This window comes from Trichosurus vulpecula, chromosome 3 (assembly GCF_011100635.1).
Source record: "Trichosurus vulpecula isolate mTriVul1 chromosome 3, mTriVul1.pri, whole genome shotgun sequence".
Taxonomy (NCBI): domain Eukaryota; kingdom Metazoa; phylum Chordata; class Mammalia; order Diprotodontia; family Phalangeridae; genus Trichosurus; species Trichosurus vulpecula.
This window is the reverse complement of record NC_050575.1, coordinates 335,893,048-335,915,537: the sequence shown is the minus strand read 5'-3', so window position 1 is coordinate 335,915,537 and position 22,490 is coordinate 335,893,048. Positions and strand designations below refer to the sequence as shown.

At 36.3% G+C, this 22,490-nt stretch overlaps 1 protein-coding gene across 1 annotated transcript in view; it reads left to right on the top strand.

The window, feature by feature from the left end:
- C3H2orf73 (chromosome 3 C2orf73 homolog) overlaps window positions 1–22,490 on the top strand; it is a 55,174-nt gene that overhangs the window by 25,056 nt on the left and 7,628 nt on the right. Inside the window, exon 3 of the mRNA XM_036752030.1 lies at window positions 730–883. Within this exon, the coding sequence (XP_036607925.1) occupies window positions 730–883 (154 nt within the window). The remainder of the gene's footprint in view (window positions 1–729; window positions 884–22,490) is intronic.

Sequence of the window (22,490 nt, the reverse complement as noted above, 5' to 3'; positions counted from 1 at the left end):
CCAGCTATAAGGACTGTCTTTAAATGCTATCAAGGCAATTGAGAGAATGAATTATATTGCTCTCAGAAAATAACTCATTTAAGTTTAGGAATTCGTTTTAACTCAAATCAATGAACACTTCCACATCACCAACCAAAATTTGGTGGGAATTATGTCCTCAGTTGCAATTCCTCTCCTGGCTTTCTCTCCCTTCTGAAAGGTGAAATCATCAGTAAGGTCAAATATCAGTTGTCACTGTACCATCTGTTTATATTAATTTTTAGAGCAAAAATGGTAATCTTAGAAAAATGTGCTCTTAAAATAAAACTATTACTTATAGCAACAAAGCATAGTAGAGGTATAAGGTACAGAAGATTATTATTATAGTATTTGTTAGATTTCAAATGGTTCTGTGTATTGATTGTTATGTTGCTATAACAAAATCTTAGTACAAAACAAAGTCAAATGTGTACTTTACCACATATTACAAGTTCACTGACTTCATGCCAAATTATAAGAGTATGAGTAACATGTCATCTTTTGTTTCATCCACACACTAGATGCTACTTCAATATGTTGTTTTTCACATTAATAGTATTTGGGAGAAGGGGGGAACGTATTCTTCATTTTTAACATTAGCGTGAGCATAACTTTAATCATCATCAGCAAACATTTATTGAGTAACCACTTAATGACAGAGGCAAACCTGTAACTGTGTCCTACACTAATTACTTGCATTTTTCTATGAAGGAGGATTGGTGGTCACATGAAGAAATACTGAACCATCACTATGTTCCACCTTATGACTCCCAGAGTACCCAAAGAAGTGATTTCAAAATACCAGCATGTCAGTTGGTTTTACCAAACAGATACTGCAGGAAACAAAAGCCTGCTTGTGGCATAGGTAAGAAAAACAATGGTAAAATCTTATTTTTCATTATCTGAAGTATGCTATTATCAAATAATCTAAAATGTAGTAGAGGTGCTGGTACTTCATGTAAATGTATCTTCTCAATTAAAAAATTATATTTAGGATTGAAGGATTATAGCCTTACTTATTCCATTCTTAGAGGTGATTGGTCTTCATACCGACAATCTTATTAAATATACATGATGAAGGGGAATACTGGTCATAAAATATATGATATGTAACATCATATCCGAATCTAAATATTTTTTTCTAATTTACAGAATCACAGAATTTCTGAGTTGGAAGAGAACTCAGAGGTATTCTAGTCTAATAATAAGAATAGCTAACATTCATATAATGTTTTAAAGTTTGCAGAGTGCTTTTTCAGATCTCTTATTTGGTCCTCACAACAGTCCCAGAGTGGTATCATTATCTTCATTTTGCAGATGAGAAAACTGAAGCAGATTGAAGTTAATGACTTATTCAGGGTCATCCAGCTAATAAGTATAGGAGTCTGGATTTGAACTCAGGTCCTCTTAATTCTAGATCTACTGTACTGCCTAGCTGCTTCTAACCCATAATTGAACAAGAATTCACCTTGGCTAAAACAATGAATATTTGTGGTTGCTTCAGTAACAAAAGGCAAGGGGAAGAAAAAGGAGTATATACATACATAAGTGTGTGCTTGTATATGTGTGTGTGTGTGTGTGTGTATTACAGATATATTAGTGTGTATATCTTTTGCTACACAATCAAAAACATGTTTTAGATCTACAAAGATGAAAAAGCAATAAAAAAGAGGATGGGAAAGGGAGTTGGTGATTCCAAGCAAAACTATTATTAGCTAAAGGTTTTTGTTAAAAGCAAATTTAGTTTGGTTTACTTCAGTGTTTCAACAATCCAACTAGCAGCTGCTGTGGGGTTATAAAACCCAACAACAACCAGCTCACAGAACGCTGCAAGCCCCAGGTTCTTTTGATCTGCTTTACTAAGGAAAGCAACATTAAGGTGTTAACAATCTTACTTTAATCTGACATACAAATATCATTCACTCAGTTCAGGGGAAAAAACCAGTATCCTGAACTTCAGAGCAAATACAAACAAATTACCAACACCAACAGACAAACCTTGTCTGATTAAAATCCCAATACATAGTTACCAGAGTTTAACCAAGTATGGACATTTGGTTTACAAACTGGAGGGCTCTTAGCTGCAGCTGCCTGGAGTCTCTACATCAGCAGGCCACCAAGAGTGAGAGCCCTCCAGTGGTGCGCTGATGTGGAGACTCTGGGCAGCTGTAATTAAGAGCCCTCCAGCTGAACTCAGATGTTGATGTTTTTTGGTAACTATGAATTGTATTTGGTCTGTTTGTAATTTGTTTGTATTTGCTCTGAAGCTCAGGGTGCTGGCTTTTTCCCCTGAACTAAGTGAATCATATCTGTATGTTGGATTAAAGTAAGATTATTAACCCCTTAATGTTGCTTTCCTTAGTAAAGCAGATCAAAAGAACCTGGGCTTGGAGCATTCTGTGAGCTGGTTGTTGTTGATTTTTCACTACCACAGCAGCTGCTAGCTAGATTGTTGAAACATTCAGTTAGATTTAATTACAAAAATATAGTAAAGTCAGATCACATTCCCTTCCAGCAACAAAAATCATCAATACATTCTACACATTTGCTGATAAGATTGGATCATTATGGTGAAATATGAGTTTAGGACCTGTCTCACAACTTAGAACATAGTCAATTCTAGTCAGATCAAAGAATTACAAAGATAGAAGAAATTATGTGTTTATCTTCTTTGAGGTAGGGGAGATATATTCTTATTTAATGAATATGTGGAAGAAACTATTGAAACAAGATGGATTATTTGATTTACTTATAGGAAAATATATATGGAGGACATTGTACCTTACAATTTATAACAGTACATTTGAATGAATTGATCACTTTTATGTATAAAACAGTAATGAAATGGGTTTTAAAAATAGCATTCAACACATCTAATGCAAAAATATCTGTAAATTAAATGAAAAAGGGTTGGCTAAAGTATAACTTGTATCAATTAGCTCAAAATGGTGATGATACCAAATAAAGTTTCATTTACACTGCAAACCATTAAGAGAAATAGACAAAAACTATCCCATGATAAGATTATAAGTAACAAGAATTTAACAATATTAAGATTAGATCCATCAAATAGTTTGCTTCACTAAATTAGTGATTTCTGATGTCATTGGGGTGGGTGCTCCCTCCACATATATCAGAACACCTCTATAACTTAGTAGATGGTCTTCAAGAGTTGCAATAGCTAAAAGATTTATTACACTGAAGCTAACCTAGTGATGAATCTCTCCAGACTCATTGGGATAAAGGTATACTATGTTACTGGACACTACAAAAAATCAGAAGTACTGAAGTTCAGAATGAGCTCAGACTAATGAGGAAAGTATGAGAAAATGAGTGGTGGATTCTTTCCCCCTTTTGCTTGACTATATGAGGAGAAAGGGCAATTAACAAAAGTAGAGATGTCAAACATGCAGCTCACAATATTCCCAAGTGGGGCAGGAACCAGATTAGAATGTAATTGGAAAATACTTAACAAAAGAAAAATATAATAAAACATAGATAATGTTTGATCATTTAAGTCACATCCAACTCTCTGTGGCTGCATTTGAGGTTTTCTTGGCAAAGACATTGGAGTAGTTTGCCATTTACTTCTCTAGCTCACTTAGCAAATAAGGAAACTGAGGCAGAAGAGGTCAAGTGACTTGCCCAGAGTCCAACTAGCAAAGTGTCTGAGGCCAGATCTGAACTCAGAAAGATGAGTCTTCCTGATTCCAGGCCCAGCTCTCTATCCACTGCACCACCTACCTGCCCCATAGATAATGTTAATGTAGGTTTCTATGTCAGTATGTGACCTGCAGGGATCCTTATGTATGGTTTAGTGGCCTCTGTTTCTATTTGTGTTTAATACCACTGCACACAGGTTGAAGGTGGGTAAAACAATAACCCTAAGCTCTTATTTTGCTACTATTTTTTCTGCTGAAAAGAGTGGTCTTTGGACTAGAGGTGCCAAAACAAAAAGGCCTGGTGGGGAGTTGATGCTGAAGACTAGTAGGAAAATGGAACACCTTAACGAGTTCAAACAAATGACACTGTAGAGAACTGTTCGATGTGATTTCTGAGACACTTTTAGTGATCTTTTGAAAGATTCTTGGGTGTTAGTCTAAATCCAGTTTCTATCAGACTGTTTTCTAGTTTTCCCAACAGTTTTGGTCAAATAGTGAGGACATGCCCTAGTACCTACATTCTTTGGGTTTATTGAACACTAAACTACCAGGTTTGTTTGCTTCTACATGCTATGCATCAAATCTGTGCCACTGGTCAGTACTAGATCATTTTTATTTTTACTGCTTTGTAGTATAGTTTGACAACTGGTACTGCTAGCTCCCCTAACTTCCTACTTTTTTTCATAGCTTCCTTTAAGATTCTTGAGCTTTTGTTCATCCAGATAAATGTCAGTATTGTTTTTTTTTCTAGGTCTATAAAAAGTAGTCCTTTGGTGGTTTATTTGTTAATTAGCACATTAAGGACAGATTCTTTTATTCCTACATTTTCTAATTTTTTAAATCAGAAATAGGTGTTGTATTTTGTCAAAAGACTTTTCTGCATCTGTTAATATAGTTTTGTTTTTCCTGTTATTAATTTTATCAATTATACTTATAGCTTTCCTCTTATAAATCGAACCTGGTCATAGTGTATAATCATTGTGATATAGTGCAATAGTCTCTTTGCTTATATTAAATTTTTTTGTCAGTGTTCATTAGGAAAATTGATCTACAGTTTTTGTTCTATACTTTGCCCTTCCATGGCTGAGATATCAAAACCATATCTATATCATATAAAGAATTTGATAAGATCCCTTCTTTTTGTATATTTTTTTTGCAAATAGCATATGTAATATTGGGATTATTCTTTAAATGTTTGATTACATTCTCTTATAAATCCATCTGGTCCTAGGCTTTTTTTAAAATTTGGAGTTTATCTATGGCTTGTTCAATTTCTTTTTCTGAGATTGGTTTATTTAAATTATCCATTTCTCATTCTGTTAATTTGAGTATTTTATATTTTTATAAATATACATTTTATATAAGTTGTCAGCCTTACTAGCATATAGTTGGACAAAATAGTCTAATGATTTCCTTTATTTCTTCAAATGTGTTGATTTTTTTAAAAGTATGTGAATACAATCAGCAAAATATAGGCCAATATGCTTGACTTTTATTTTCTGGAAAAATTCTAGAATGGATGATTAAAGAGACAGTGAACATCAAAAAAAGGAAATGGTTATTACATGGAATAAGCAAGGCTTTGTCAAGAACATGTCATATCAGACCAATTTTCTTTTTTTGTCAGGATTTAAACTGCTAGATTAAAGCAATTCTGCAGATTTAGTTTACCTAGGTTTTAACATTTCTTTTAGAAATAAATGAGATATAGCATAAACAAGTGTTACAACTGGAGGCTTTAACTGATGAATCAGAAAGGATTCATTAATGATTCGATTTTCATTTAAGAAGGTCTCTAATAAAGTGCCCCAGGAATCTTTGCTTGACCCTCTACTGTTTAACATTTTTATCAATGACCTGGGTAAGGTTATATTTGTCATTCCTATCACATTTGCAGGTAACACAAGGCTGGAAGGGATAGCTAACTCACTGAATGATAGTGACAATTCAAAAAGATCTAGACATACAAAACAATGGGCTGAGTCTAATAAAATCAAATTATTAGTGCTAAATATAAAGTCTTATATTTTAAAATTAACTTCACAAGTCCAAGATGAGGGAGTTGTGGCTAGGCAACACCTTGAATGAGGTTTTATGGTTGACTGAAAGCTGAGTATCAGTCAGCAATGCTGTATGGCAACCAAAGAATCTAATGTAATATTATATTGCATTACGAGGAGCATGGTATCCAGGAATAAGGAGGTGATAGTCCCACTGTACTTTGCCTTGGTCAGACCACATTAGGAGTACTGTTTTCAGTGTAGGGGACCACATTTTAGGAATGATGTTGTTAAACTAGAGTGTCCAAAGGAAAGCAAACAGCATGGCAAAGAGCTGTGGACTAATGCTTTATGAGAATCAGTTGAAAAACTAAGATACTTAGCTTGGAGAAGAAAATACATAGGAGAGATTGGGTATTTTAAGGGTTGTTAAGTGGAAAAAGGATTTGACTTGTTTTGCTTAACCCCAAAGGTCAAAACTAAAAGAAATGAATGGAGTCCCCAAACTGGCGAATTTCAGGTTGGATTAAGGAAAAACTTCCTAACAATTACAGTTTTCCAATGGTAGAATGAGCTTTGAGAGAGGTAGTGGCTTTCCCTTTTTGGAAAACTACAAGTAAAAGCAGGAAGACACCTTGTGTGTATGTTGTAAATAATATATGAGTTCTACTAGATAGCTTCTGAGCTTCCTCTAAATTTATGGTTCTGTGTTTATTCATATACTTGGAGCCTTGCATTACCATTTAACATAAGAGTAAAATTCATTTTTAAGAAGCTAACAGCATTACAAAAAAATTGTTAGAAACAAAATCCAAGGCAAAAAAATTTTTGAAAAAAAAAGTTTAATGAACCTGCTGGATTTAATAGCATTCTGAAGACAACTAAATTGAAATCTCAGTGCAACACTTTTTTCCAAGTACATAAATCTCTCCAATAAAAATGATAATGTATTGAGACACAAAAAAACCCTTGGTAAATTGTAAAAGACAAATGTTGTATTTATAGTTATTATGTATTATATTTTTCATTTATCCAATATTTGTTAATTGCCTACAATAAAATTGGAAATGAATAATAAAATATGACTAAAAGGTGCAAGACTGAAACTTAATGTAGTAGTAGTATTATGGTGTGGTTAGCAAGGTTATTCAACCATTCCTTTTTAACCCTCCCATACCCTACTGCTATTCACTCATTATTAGATGGGTTTCCTGATAGAATACTCCTCTGCTCTAGAAAATTGGATCAAAGGATCAAAGGATTCCTCTCTATCATTTTTAGCATTCAACACCAAGCCATAGATACCATTTCCAGCAAAAAATAAAAGTTAATGCTGTCTCTCACTGCCTCTCCCTCTCGCTCCCTCTCCTTCTCCCCCTTCCTCTCCCTTACCTCTTCCTCTCTCCCTTCCCTCCCCCTCCCTTCTTCCCTCCCTCTCTCTCACCCTCTCCTCCTTCTCCCCTCTTCCTTTCCATCCCGCTACCCCACATGCTTCTCCCTCAATTGCATATTCCCAATGAGCACATAGAAAATCATGGCAGGTAATATTGTTTATAAAGACAAAGTAAACATCTAAAATAAAGAAGGGCAAACAGACTTCCCCTGTGCTGAGAGGAAAATGCTTCAGGCTCCCATGAAAAGGAGCTCAATGCGGATAAGGTAGAGGCAGGATTATTACCTTAAAGTCTGTCAGAGAAAGGAAGGGGGAGAGTTGGCATTCAGCAACACAGCATCTGGCTTGGCAGTCCTCGTTCCTAGTTGGCTGAAATAACCAACCTTGCTCCCTATAGTGATTACCTCTGCCCAAATTTTTGCTGTTCTAGCTCCATGAAACTTCTCATGCTTCAGTTCAGGAGATGGGTACCTCTTTTTGTCTAACACTTGGACATTTTTAAGGGTGGGGGAGGGAGACTATCATTGTTCATCCTGTGGTATTCCTTCCTTTCTAATTCACGTGGGAGACCTGTTTGCACTCAATAAGGGTATCACCTGGCATTTCTGCATCTTTACAGTTAATTTAACACCTCATTATCAGTTACTTTTTTGTGATTGGGTCCTGACTTTTCAAAGACAAATGCCTATATATATATATATACATATATATATATATATATATGTACAGAGAGAGAGAGAGGAAGAGATCACAGAATCACAGAGTTAGATCACCTCCTGTTCTAACCCATGCTTCAACAAGAATCTCCTCCACAACTTACTCAACAAATACTCATCTCTCCTTTGCTTAAAGGCCTCCCGTTTAAGGGAACAGCTGGATCAAAGAAGACATAAAAAATAACAAAATATTTAAAAGACAAGTATAATACAAGTATCACATATAAAATCTATGGAATATAGTCACATCAACACTCAGAAGCAAGTAAAATATAACCCTAAATGTTTATCAGTTAAGGAGAAACCAAATGAATTGAGTATTTTCTTTAAAATATTAGATAAACAGAAAGGAAGGAGAAAAGAAAGATAAAGATAACAGAATCTAGTAAAACAAAATGAAAAAATTGAAATGATAAATGAAACCAAGCAAGATAGCTTTATAGTCAAATTGCAATAGCGTTGACAAACTTGCACTGCTATGTTCCCCCACAAAAGAAGAAATGACAAAAATTTTGAAGTTAGAAACATGAAATGAGGGACAAATACAAAAGGAATTAAATTTATCAGGGATTTTATATACAAAATTCTATACTAATAAATTGAAGAACATAAATAAGATGAATATTTATAAAATATAAAAGTCCCAAACTGACACAGTTGGCAATAAGTAGACAATTTTTGTGCTTGAGGCAAGTACCACAAAACCGTACATAGAGCAAGTATCATTAAGTCCACACTCAGTTGAAGGGTAAGGTGAGAATGATACCCTCTGGTGAAGAAAACAGAGACATTGGGAGACAAGATGGAGCCCACTGTTAGAGAGGTGCTTTGCAGGGAATAGTAGGAAAAACCAGATGGGAAAGGGGAGGAGGTCAACCCAACCCAGCGTCTAGTAGCTGCTTCCTATTTTACTGAATTGTTTGTGTTAACTATGTGCTAAGCTTTGTTGTTTATGTACAAGAACTGACAGCCGCCTCTAAAATTTATGCTGTCTAAATCCAGCACTCTCGGACAAAGCACCATTTACCCTATCTCAGTTATAGTTTTGACAACAGGAAATTCACTAAAGAGGAAACACGTACTGTAAATAATAACTTGAAAAAAATGTACATAATCACTAATCTTTAAAGAAATATAAATTTTAAAACTTTGAGGTAATAATTCATTACTGAACTAGGAAAAATTATTAAAAAGCAACAAAATTCAAAACTTACGGGACTGTGTAAACAGGCACACTTGCATTTCTACTAGAATTGTCAATTGGCTCAATCTTTTTAATGGCTAGTCTTAGAGTAAATGATAAAAGTTTAAAAAAAAACATCCTTTGAACCAATAGTCTGCTAAGATTATATTTTAAAAAGCTATTTTTATTTTTAAAATACTTGTAACTATGTTGTCTTTAATAGCAAAAAACTGTTTATCCATATGTCAAACATTTGGAGAATAGAAAAAAATTGTAGTATGTTAGTGTTAACAAATATTTCAGCACTATTAAAAATGATTAATGAGAAAATAAGAGAAAAATTGAAATATACAAAGTAAAAGTAAGATTTAGACTAGTATACAATATTATATACATTTATACAAACAAAAGTAAATAGAAGTTGGAAAAGATTGTACAGAAGCCATTAATAAACTCTTAATGTTACAAGCATATTGTAATGTATTCTTTATTGTAAATAGTTTTGAATACATGTTCATAGTTGTATTTTATAATTTCAAGTTTACAATAAAAATTATGCTTAGGTTCATTGAAGTATAAAAAGTTTTAAAAATAAATATACAAAAAACAATGTATATACAAATGCAATATATGTGAGTATATATGTATATGAATACTATATATATATGTATGTATGTATATATATATATATATATATATATATATATATATAAACTTCATAGCATTTTTAGAATGGAGATTGCAGACAGCCAGTGGAACTAAAGGAACAACTCTGAATTAATCAAATGTTGCCTTTGCATCAAATTTCAAGTAGTAGTATTCCCTAAATAAGTATACTATTTACCATAAAAGTAATCTAAAACTGAAATGTTTTTGTTGTTTTATTTAGCTATTTTAGATGATGATTTAAATAATTGAAATAATCAATGCTTCAGTAAAACATTCCTATTATTTAATTAATATATAAGCATTTATACCAAATAAAGTGGATCACATAATTTTTCTGTCCTATCACTATATTTAAGTACTTTGGAATTTCAGCAGTCCTGTTATACACCGAAAATGGAAATATCCTTCATGTGTTTGTTCAATGCCACTTCCAGCTGGCTGCTATCCATGACAACAGTTTAGTGACTAATTGGGCTGTACCATATCCATGTCCCCCTTGAGAATAAGTATTCAGTTCTGATTTTGCACACAAAAACTTTACAACTTGGAACGATCTCAATTAAGTTTATGAGGATCAGAATTTAATACTTTCGTGGATCTAGGATCTTACCGGCCAATGTTTCCATTTTTAAGGTGCTATAGTAGTCCATTATATGATACTTCATAATTTGTAGATTACTCCCCCACTCACCAGGGAAGATTGGAACCCATCCCTGCCATCTCTCCCTATGTATTTCTTTTTCATGTTATCTTTCAAGTCCTCCATAGAGAATCTATGCCATGCATTGGAGATCTTTCCCGAGTCTTTTAATGTTTTGTGAATACCAATATCCCACTTGAGCTGTCCATCTTTATCCTCTGTTCTCACTACAAGTCTGGTCCCAACTTCTTTTCCCAAAAATACATGTCCTTCACATTTTTTATGCCTTTTCTTGCATGCAAGTCAAAATACACAATATCCTATGGCCTCCTTATAGTTACTATTCATTCTTTCATTGCCCTGAAGTTTTGAATATTAAGCGGCAGTGATGTTCTATGTCTTTCAGCCATATAGCATCACAGGTACCAGTAGTGTTTAAAGGGTGGACTTGAAAATAAGAGAGCAACTTGGGATAATTGAAAGTATTTCATGATTTTCTAAATGAAATCCAGTCCATTCTCCTTCACTTATTCACTCTGGACCCAGATCATTGTCTATCTGCAGTGCCTAACTAAGATTATATATACTAATGGATTAACTTAATGGGCTGCCCCTCTGACTGTCATAAACTGGGCAATATGCTTTCTTCAATCACTTGGTTTTTCCCATGTAGATTTATATATTAATATTTTTGAGTTGCCTTGGACCTCATTGAGGAGGCCCTGTAGCAGTTCAGGACTCGATGCAGTCGTATGTCATCCAGAAAAGGGGCATCTACGTGATCTATAGAGGATTCTTTTTTTTTTCATTTACGCATTGTGCAGTGCATCCTCCATGACAGTGGGGAACATATTTAGTGAGTATATGTCTCTCCATTTTATGCCCCACCTGATACTGGTAATCAGAGGGTTGTTGAATAAAATTATCTCTTCATTGTATGGTGGTTACCTATAGAATCTTATCAATTGAGGGATAGAGACAGCAATAGAAAGTTTGAGCCATCTCTAATTCTCAAGATTAAAACTATAGTCCAATGTACCAGAGGATTCTAAGAGCAGAGAACTGACCGGTCACTCTTAGAATGTGAGGACTATCCAGACAATGAATGACCGGGCTGACCTAGGATGTTCTTAGTGGCAGAGGAGATCATACATCTACCATTATGACATCATGAAATGATGGATAGATTGCTGAACTTGGAGTCAGGAGGATCTGAGCTTGACTACCATCTCTGACACTTCTATCTTTGTGAGCCTAGGCAAGTAATTTAACCTCTCTGAGTTTAAGTTCCTTCATCTACAAAACAGAGATAACAGTAACACCTAGGTTTAAATGAAATATTTGCAAAATATTTCACAAAACTTTAAGTAGCAAATAAATGTCTGCCCTCCTTTGTTATGTAAGGTTAGCATGTACTGCTATGTGATATCATATGCTCATATGTCTTCTGTAATTGGTCTACCATTGGCAACTTCGCTATATACTATGTGTTATGTTTCTACTTGTGATCCATATATCTAGTCTGTTGCACAAGGTTTGAAAAGACTACTTGTCTCACTGTGGTGGTGAGATGATGGATTCTTGATAACCAAGAGATGAAAGTACATTTTAGAGTAACAAAGTATGGTGGGAGCAATATTCTAACCCCACTGAGGAAGTGACCCAGCTGAGTATACTACAAATAAGGCTAGCCTCTAGCACCCATCTATGAGTGAACTGATATCTCAGTCTCTACATATTTATTAAGCACCTTCTATGTGCCAAGTACTGTGCTAAGCAATGAGACAAATACACAGTCCCTGCCTCAAAGATCTTACAGTCTAATGAAGGAAGAAAACACACAAAGCTGAAAAATGGTTGGGGGATGGGAAAGAAAGTATCCAACATGGGATATGATGGAGAAGTGACAGAAAGTGTTATGTCCTCCTGCTATATTTGAGAGAAAGAGTAATTGGGGAATTGAATAATGCTTCCGGGGACATTTGAAGGGTAGCAGACATTTACAATTGATAATGAGAACATTTAATATCTTATCCATTTCCTTTGCTTTTCTCTTTTATTAAATGTCTCCTCTGATTTCATGATCTGGCACAGAGTCATTGGTTAGGGGCTTAGAGATGTAGATTTTAGTAAATAGTGACCAAACAATGACCATAAATCCGGATGTACTTGAGAAGGGTTTTTTTATATCTGCAGGAGAGGAGATACTGTTATTGTTCTTATTAAAAAGTACTCTATGATCTTAACATACACATGGAAGCAAACTCAGTGGGATCTTCATATTCTCTACTGAGACACTGTAACATTTGTTTAAATCTGCAGTCCTGGTTCCTCGTCAAATATACCCTGTGCATTAACTGTTCTCAAAGGTATTTTATGGAGTTGAGAAAGTAGCATATAGATTGGTTATTACTAATGTCTTCTCAGTTTCTTGGGGGGGGGCATTATTACTCATATATATTCCATTCTTTTAGAATTTTTTCTTTGAGATATCTTGAAATTTTGTGTCTGAATACCACTTCAACACCTAAGTACTTGATGAGATGGCTATATATAAGGAAATGAAAAAGGCACTCAAGAAAATAAAAGTTCTTGGATTTCTCTAAATATATTAGGAGGAAATTCAAGTGTGACAATTTTGAAGGTATTCAGACACAAAATTTCAAGATATCTCAAAGAAAAAATTCTAAAAGCTTCCAGTGAATTTGTTTCCTCTTCCATTACTTGTTGTTATTTTATAAAATGATACTGCTTATAATCTTCTATCATCTTCTTTAATGTTTTACAGTTGAGCTTATGCTCTAAATTTGTGTTGTTCTTGGCAAGAAGATCAAATGTTTCCTGAGTGAGGTTCTTTGTCACTTAAACTTCTCCAAGAAATGACAGTAATCAGAGATAATGTCATTATTTTTATCCATTTCCTATATTTCAGAGCCAATAGATTATTTAAATATGTCTGGCTGATGCTGTTATAATTGCCTTTGGTGTCCTTTTCTTATCTTTATTCTTTCTTCTAATGTGATATTTATATAGGCTTTTATTCTAACCAGTCAATGATCAACTGCACATTGTTAACTTACTCTAAAATGATTTCCATGTCGATAGTTGTTTCCTGTCAGTTAAGATGTAGTCATGTTGATTTTTTTCATGTTCCATGATACCATGTTCAGTGCCTTCAGATTCTTTTCCCAAAGGAAGAATGTTATAATAGACTGATAGATTTAGAATTGGAAGGAACTTTAGATTTCATTTTATAGATGAAAAAACTGAGACCCAGAGAGGTTAAGTGATATGCCCAAGACCACTCAAGTAGTGAGTGGCAAAACCAATGTGAGGCTTTTAAACAATTTACAAGCCTTTGGTTTGTTTTATGTCATCATCCCAAATAATATCTTCTAACTTTTTTTTGCCTTTCACCCCTTTTCACTTTTCGCTTAAAAGCCACCAATTATCAAGATATATTCTGATTTGGTTTGGAGAATCTTGTTAGCCATTGGTAAGATTTCTCTGCTTATACAAAGTGTTCCTCAATCTTATTCTATCCCTCCTCCATTACAATATGATGATTACCATCATGGAAAAGAGAGCAAAGGCTGCTAAATCTGAGTTTTTAGATCGTCTCCCAACATTACTTTAGCTTTTGGTTAACAAGACTTAAACAAATAGGGTCCTGTCTAAATTCTTAAATAGGATAATAAATATTATTTTTTATGTTTCATTTTTAATATTTAAGATGTAGGCACATAAAGAAATAGTAGTAGTTGAATTGATATAGTCAATAAATGTATCTAATTTGAGAAGGAATGAGTATAGGTTACCTTCCATCTATTCTATATGTATCTTGTATTTACTTATTTACATACATGTTAGCTCCCCCATTAGAATGTAAATTCCTGGGACTGTTTTTTGCCTTTCTTTGTATCCCCAGCATTTGGCATGGTGCCTGTGTCAGGTAAGGTGCTTTTAAAATATTTGTTAATTGATTGATAGTTGCAACCCACAGTTTAAGAAGCACTGAAGGGGTTGAGAGTGGAAAAAGTTTAAGAAGCTGTGGTCTAGATTAAGACTTTAGTTTTGTTTTTGTCTTTTTTTTAAGATAAAAGATCCCTTTTCCTCCACAATAACTAAAATTTTACTTCCTATCCTCTTCTGTTCATACTAAAAGGATACGATAAACACATGAAGACAGACTACATCAGTATTTTTTAATACTGTTTGAACAATTATTTAGGGTTACCTTGCAATCTTGAATCATTTTTAAAAATTTAATATTAACTTGTCACATTGTTTGATTCTGACCAACAAATACTATACAGAAGTTACTAGGGTTGGGTTGGTTTTTTATGTGTGTGCTTTATTCATGGATTTTGGTTGTTTTTTTTAAATACTACTCGATATCACTTCTCAGTAAGTCCCTACCTCTACTTCTCTATCTTGTAACAGGGAAAGAAAGGAAACAGTTGAACAAAACATACGGATGTCAACTGACAGGATAGTTACAATTTCCTCATCCACAGTCAGTGTAGCCAAACTACACTAGTTCATTTGTAACCCAAAGGTTGTAATTCTGTTGACAGTGTCTCTAAGTGACTGGACTCACAGTGGGTAATCTCCAGGGCTAAGAATCAAAAGTGGATTTAAATGGTTTTAATCCACCTTGGGGATCTAGATTGTTCCCAGACAGAGCCAGTGCTTTGTTTCTGTGTAAGACTCTTAGGGACATCTCAGATTCTACTATTAAATGACATGGAACTGTGAAAGAGCCTAAAAACAATAGTGTTCAGCAGAATTAAGACTGACTTGACATGTAATGAGTCAAATTAGAAAGGATTTATTTCAGTGCCCTCTCTGTGCCCATACCTGTACATATATTCCATATCGTATGTAGATGCTGTAAGGGATGTAAACATGTTTCCTGCCCTCATGTGAATAATACAATGGCTGGGGAGACAAAATAAAATAAGCAAAGGACAACTAAACAAAATATAGCACTCGTTTGTTCTAAAAACCCTTAAAATCAGGACATAGAAGAACTGTTTTTAATGTGATGGTAAAAGACGTATTTAAAACTGAAAGCTAGGATTATTTACAATAGAGAAACACTGGAAGATTTTCTACTAAGTACAGAAGTGAAGTAAAAATGGCACCTCTCCTCCAACAACTATTATTTAATTGAATGTTATAAATGCTAACTATAGCAATAAGATAGGAGAGGAAAATTATAGATATAATATCATCAAAGAGGAGAACAAATTTGGAGATAATGTAATGATTTATTTAGAAAACTCCAGATGATCAGATAAGAAATTGATTAAGATGGCGGCTGGTAAGCAGGGACTAGCATGAGCTCCGTACCGAGTCCCTCCAAAAACCTATAAAAAATGGCGCTGAACCAATTCTAAAATGGCAACAGCAGAGGGAAGCAGGGCTCCAGCCCAGGACAGCCTGGATGGTCTCTGGGTGAGGTCTGTCCCACACGGAGCTGGGAGCTGGGAACGGAGTGGAGCAGAGCCCAGCCTGAGTGGCATGGACCAACAGGACCACCAACTGGGCAGAGCATGCCCTAGCACCCTGAATCAGTGAGCTGCGGCAGTTACCAGACTTCTCAACCCACAAACACCAAAGACTGTGGAGAAGGTTAGTGGGAAAAGTTGCGGGAGTAGAAGGAGTTCGCGGTTTGGCTTCCAGCCCCGGGGGCAGCAGAGGTGGGGCAGCTACAGCTGTTGTTGCTTCCGGCCCCAGGCCCACCTGGTGGGAGGAATTAAGTGGCGGATCAGAGCAGGAGTGCACAGCCTGCTGAAGATCTAAGCCCAGTCCGGGTTGGGGGTTTTTGGGGAAGGAGCAGTGCTGGTGGGGCAGAGCCGGCACCTCTCCCCCCAAACATGGGACATAGAACTCTCTAGTCTACAAGCAGTCATACCCCACTGAAAAACTCAAAGGTCAAGTTAGTTGGCTGGGAATATGGCCAGACAGCGAAAACGCACCGAGATTCAGTCTCAGACTTTGCATTCTTTCTTTGCTGACAAAGAAGACCAAAACACACAGCCTAAAGAAGTCAATAAAGTGCAAGAGCCTACACCAAAAGCCTCCAAGAAAAACATGAACTGGTCCCAGGCCATGGAAGAGGTCAAAAAGGATTTGGAAAAGCAAGTTAGAGAAGTAGAGGAAAAATTGGGAAGAGAAATGAGAAGGATGCGAGAAAACCATGAAAAACAAATCAATGACTTGCTAAAGGAGACCCAAAAAAAATACTGAAAAATACACTGAAGAAAACAACACCTTAAAAAAAAGACTAACTCAAATGGCAAAAGATCTCCAAAAAGCCAATGAGGAGAAGAATGCCTTGAAAGGCAGAATTAGCCAAATGGAAAAGGAGGTCCAAAAGACCACTGAAGAAAATACTACCTTAAAAATGAGATTGGAGCAAGTGGAAGCTAGTGACTTGATGAGAAATCAAGATATTATAAAACAGAACCAAAGGAATGAAAAAATGGAAGACAATGTCAAATATCTCATTGGAAAAATCACTGACCTGGAAAATAGATCCAGGAGAGATAATTTAAAAATTATTGGACTACCTGAAAGCCATGATCAAAAAAAGAGCCTAGATATCATCTTTCAAGAAATTATCAAGGAGAACTGCCCTGATATTCTAGAGCCACAGGGCAAAATAGAAATTGAAAGAATCTATCGATCACCTCCTCAAATAGATCCCAAAAAGAAATCTCCCAGGAATATTGTCGCCAAATTCCAGAGCTCCCAGATCAATGAGAAAATACTGCAAGCAGCCAGTAAGAAACAATTTGAGTATTGTGGAAACACAATCAGAATAATCCAAGATCTGGCAGCTTCTACATTAAGAGATTGAAGGGCTTGGAATACGATATTCCGGAGGTCAATGGAGCTAGGATTAAAACCTAGAATCCCCTACCCAGCAAAACTGAGTATCATGCTCCAAGGCAAAATGTGGATTTTCAATCAAATAGAGGACTTTCAAGCTTTCTCAGTGAAAAGACCAGAACTGAATAGAAAATTTGACTTTCAAACACAAGAATCAAGAGAAGCATGAAAAGGTAATCAAGAAAAAGAACAAGAAAAAGAAATTGCAAGGGACTTACTAAAGGTGAACTGTTTTGTTGACATTCCTACATGGAAAGAGGATGAGTATGATTCATGAGACCTCAGTATTAGGGTAGCTGAAGGGAATATGCATACATATATGTTTATGTATATATATGGGTGAATGTGTATGTATGTATATATATGTGTGTGTGTATATATATATATGTATATATATGTATATATATACAGAGAGAGAGAGAGAGAGAGAGAGAGAGCAGACACAGGGTGAGTTGAAGATGAAGGGAAGAAATCTAAAAGAAATAAAATCAAATTAAGGAATGAGAGAGGAACATACTGAGAGAGGGAGATAAGGAGAGATAGAATGGAATGGATTATCTCCCATAAAGGTGGCAAGAGGAAGCAGTTCTGTGGGAGGAGGGGAGAGGGTGGATGAGGGGGGAATGAGTGAACATTGCTCTCATCAGATTTGGCCTGAGGAGGGAATACCATACATACCCAATTGGGAATCTTACCCCACAGGAAAGAAGAGGGAAGAAGATAAAAATAAATGGGGGGGATGATGGAGGGGAAGGCTGATGGAGGTGGAGGTAGTCAAAAACAAACACTATCGAAAGGGGACAGGGTCAAGGGAGAAAATTCAATAAAGGGGGATGGGTTGGGAAGGAGCAAAATATAGTTAGTCTTTCACAACATGAGTATTGTGGAAGGGTTATACATAATGATCCACATGTGGCCTATGTTGAATTGCTTGACTTCTTAGGGAGGGTGGGTGGGAAGGAAGAGGGGAGAGAATTTGGAACTCAAAGTTTTAAAAACAGATGTTCAAAAACAAACAAAAATGTTTTTGCATGCAACTAGAAAATAAGATACACAGGCAATGGGGCGTAGAAATTTATCTTGCCCTACAAGAAAGGAAGGGAAAAGGGGATGGGAGAGGAGTGGGGTGACAGAGTTGAGCGCTGACTGGGGAACAGGGCAACCAGAATATACGCCATCTTGGAGTGGGGGGAAGGGTAGAAATGGGGAGAAAATTTATAATTCAAAATCTTGTGAAAATCAATGCTGAAAACTAAATATGTTAAATAAATAAAAAAATAAAAATAAACAATTAAATAGCAGGATACAAAATCTACAACAATCATCTGCATTTTTATGTCCCAAGAAAAACTAGCAGAAAATTACAAATTCCGTTCAAAATAACTACAAACTATATAAAATGAGAGCAAACCTATCAAGACACACTCAATAAAATAACAGGATGCAAAATATCCTGGCGGGGGGTGGCGGGGAGAGTGGAGACAATTACAGTGACAAGGCAGATGTCAAAATGGCTCACACGAATAGATGGCTAAGCTTTGAAGCAGGGTGTAATTCGGGGCCAGTTGGACATAGTGGCCTAGGTGATTCTGCACTTATTCACATGTAAAAACAGCTCTAATTTGTGTTTTCTAAGTCAACATAGGATCTGTAGGGATCCATTTCTGTTTAAGTTCGACACCATTGGTAGGCAAATGGTGATGAAGACCTAAACTAGAATGGTGGTCATATGAGTAAAGAGAAGGAAAAAAATTAAGAGATGTTGTGTCAGTAGAGCTGACAAGATTTGGCAACAGTTTGGATGGAGGGGGCTTTGAGATTATGAATACTGAATGATTATAAAAATGGTAGTTCCTTCAACAGAAATATCTCTTCAGAATTTGAAGACATGTTCACCCTATCTAGTATTCTCTTTTCCAATCTAAATGTACCCAACTTACTCCTATTATAACATGTTATACTATATTTTATATATGTATATATTTATATATTATATAACATATGTGTGTGTGTTACAATATGAACTCAAGATTATTCATTATACTGATTATTTTCCCTTGGGCACTATTGAGTGATACTCAGAAGTGAATGTGGTACTCCAGACATAGTCTGATGGAGGTAGAATACAGTGGTAGTATCACTTCTATATTCCAAGTGATACCTCTCAATGTACCCTAGGATTGTTTACTTTCTTAGTTTTGTATCATACTGTTGACTCATATTGAACTTACAATCTACTGAAACCCCAAGATCTTTTGCAGATGAATCACTATGTAGTCAAGCGTACAACATATTGTATTTATGAAGTTAATTTTTTAACCTATACATGAGATTTTCTCTGTATTCTTCATACACTTAAAGCTTCCAAGATATCCATTACAGGTTATACGCTCTAGGCACTTTCTGCTTAACCCATGGATTCCCCTTTTCCACTATGCCTCACTCTCAGAAAAACACCAGTTATTGCAAGGGTCAGAGAGGACACTGCTCCATGGCAGGGCATACTTCCCTCCCCCACCCCCTACCCACTGCCCAATTGATCTATATACTCTCTTGTTGACCTTTTCTTCTCCACATTTGCCTGAAAATCTCCACTCTGAGTTCATGCTTTCCCACTCCTTCAGGTGCCAATTGCTTCCAGAGATCCCAACTACTCCCCTACCAGGACAAGAAGACTCTTGAGGCACCAAAAACATCCATGCCTCATCCATTATCAAGTCCTCATTTCCCTTCACACATAGGAGCATTCATGAGTGGGTCTCCCTCCTACCTCCAAAGCAAGGCCTTCTTTCTTTCCTCCCTTTTTCAGTTTCTCCCTTCTTCCTCACCCATTCCCCTGTAGGTTCTTCTTTCTGGAACCACAGAGGCCACCTTTCCCTCATTGCTAGCCCTTGATTTTACCCAGCACATAACTCATTCCTCTCTATCCCCTTGTTTTCCACCCCCTCTTTTCATGTACCTTTCCATTTTGTAATGTAGTCCCACAAAAGAAGCATTCACCTACAGGCAGGGTGTGATCAAGTCTAATTCATAATGCCCCCATCCACCTTTTCATTGTTGCTTCTCACAGATTTCAATCTTCAACACTGTCTCCTTGGGTCCATTTAGAAAAAAGTCTTCCTGATCTTTGTGTTGCCACTCTGTTGTTGCTATAGTCTGCATTTATTCACTCCTCCTGCATTTCTATGGTTTGGGATGTTTGAGATGCAAATAATCTTTTTAGTTCTGGTTTTCTTTCTAAAAATTTTTCAAACTCTTTATTATATACTTTTTTCTTTAGCTTTAGGCTCAGGTTTTCAGGATAGGCCACCCTGGGCCACTTTTTGAACTCCAGTGCCCTTTGGAAGACATTATTCCATTCCCTCCTCCTTTTTCCAATGATTGCAAAATAATCTGCAGTATTCAAATGTCCTTTCCTTTGTATTTGAAAGTCTTTTTCCTGATGGCTTGCAGAACTTGTCATTTCTTAATTGAAATGTTAAATTTAACCACTATGTATCTTGGAGATTTTGCAGCCTTGAGTTTTTTTCTAAAGGCAATTTGTGAATTCTTTCCATTGGAATTTCATGTTCTATATTCAGGAGTTCTGAGAAGTTCTCTTCTATTTTTTCCTTCATTATACTATTCGGGTTTTTTGTCCTATTGTGCTCTTCTGGGAGACCTATGATCCTTTAGGTTGTTATCTCTGCATCCTGTCTTCAAGATCCATGTTTTGCTTGCATCGTGAGCATGTTTTCTTTTAATGTTCTTATTTTGCTTCTCTTCTTTAGGTTGCCTTTCACTTTGTGTATTTGCATTTCCAATTTATATTCTCTCTTTTGTTTCTTTGTTAAAGCTTGCTTATCATTGCAGATTCAAGTTTTCCCGTTCAGCTCATTATTTTTGATGTGCAAGACATAAATTCTGTTCTTATACTACTTATTTCTCTTTTAAACAATTCAGGAAAAGGGTAGCTAGGTGCTGCAATGGATAAAGCATTGGCCCTGGAGTCTGGAGGACCATAGTTCAAATCTGGCCTCAGACATTTACTAGTTGTACAAGTTGCTTAACACTGATTGCCTTTAAAAAAAAAATCAGTAATAGGATTGTAAGAAATGGGAGGAGGAGTTTTGTTTCCACAGAACTAAAGGTGTAGTTCCCTCCCCTCCCCCACCCCAGCTTTAGCATAAACCAGGCCTCAAGGTTGGTCAGGTGAGAGGTCAGAGGCTTGTAAGCATGCGCATGCTTTTTGAGAAGGCAGTCTGGGGAATTAGAGAGGCCAAACACACTTGAACCAGTTCAAGCTTATCTAGGGCCTGGTCTTGGTCAAGAATCCAGGCCTACTGATTTGCATAATTTGCATATGTTGAAGAGGGAAAGTAGGGGAAGTAAAAGAATATAGTTTAATCCTAAACTAAGACAAGGAAAATCTAATTAACTTCACTTTTGTTTCTCTATCCTTATTATCCTACCTGTATAAACTGTGTAATCTAGGAAAACTATGTAAAAAATAAAGATTGTCAACTAACCATAACTCTAGCAGGAGTGAAGGGAATGGTTACCCCTGCTCCTGCAGCTGTATTGGTGTGAGTGTTCCTGTGAGCACTATACCCGCTCTCTCAAGGAGCGTAATAAAATGCCTTCCTCTGCCCACTCTGGTCTTGAGTTCTTTGGGTGAGAATGGGCAAATCACGTGGATTTCCTAAGGTCAAGTGAAGGGAAGCAATAGTCAGTGGAAGCTAGTCCTGGGCTTACTCGTAGATCTTGCCTTGGAGTGTCCTGTGTTCCCCACTGCGGTGTTAAGAGAGCTACCACTCCTGATTCCCTTGGGGAACCCTGTGGTCTACACAACCTTCTTAAGGGGACATCACTTGGGACTTCCGGCCCTGTCTTTTAAGAGAGCTACCACTCCTGATTCCCTTGGGGAATCCTGTGGTCTGCACAGCCTTCTTAAGGGGCCATCACTTGGGTCCTCCTTAGGGTCTGAACCCTAGGAGGCCTGAACCCTGTGATCCCCACAGATTAAGGTGTGGCTACCACTTGGTCTTCCTCTGGGAGTCCTGTGGTCTGTACAGCCTTCCCTAGGGATTATCACAGGGTTCTTCCTCAGGACTTTGGCCTTGCCTAGGAAGACCAGTGATCCCCAAAGCTGCATTTTCTCACAATTTGGGGAAGTCCAGTGATCCCCAAAACCACATTTCTCACAGGATGTTATGGTTCTAGGTTCTCCTGAACTTCCATAGAGTCTCATTAAAGGTTGTAGTGTTTTTCTTCATTTTGCATTATTCCTGAACTCATTTGCAATATCTGGAGGCCATATTATTCCTTTT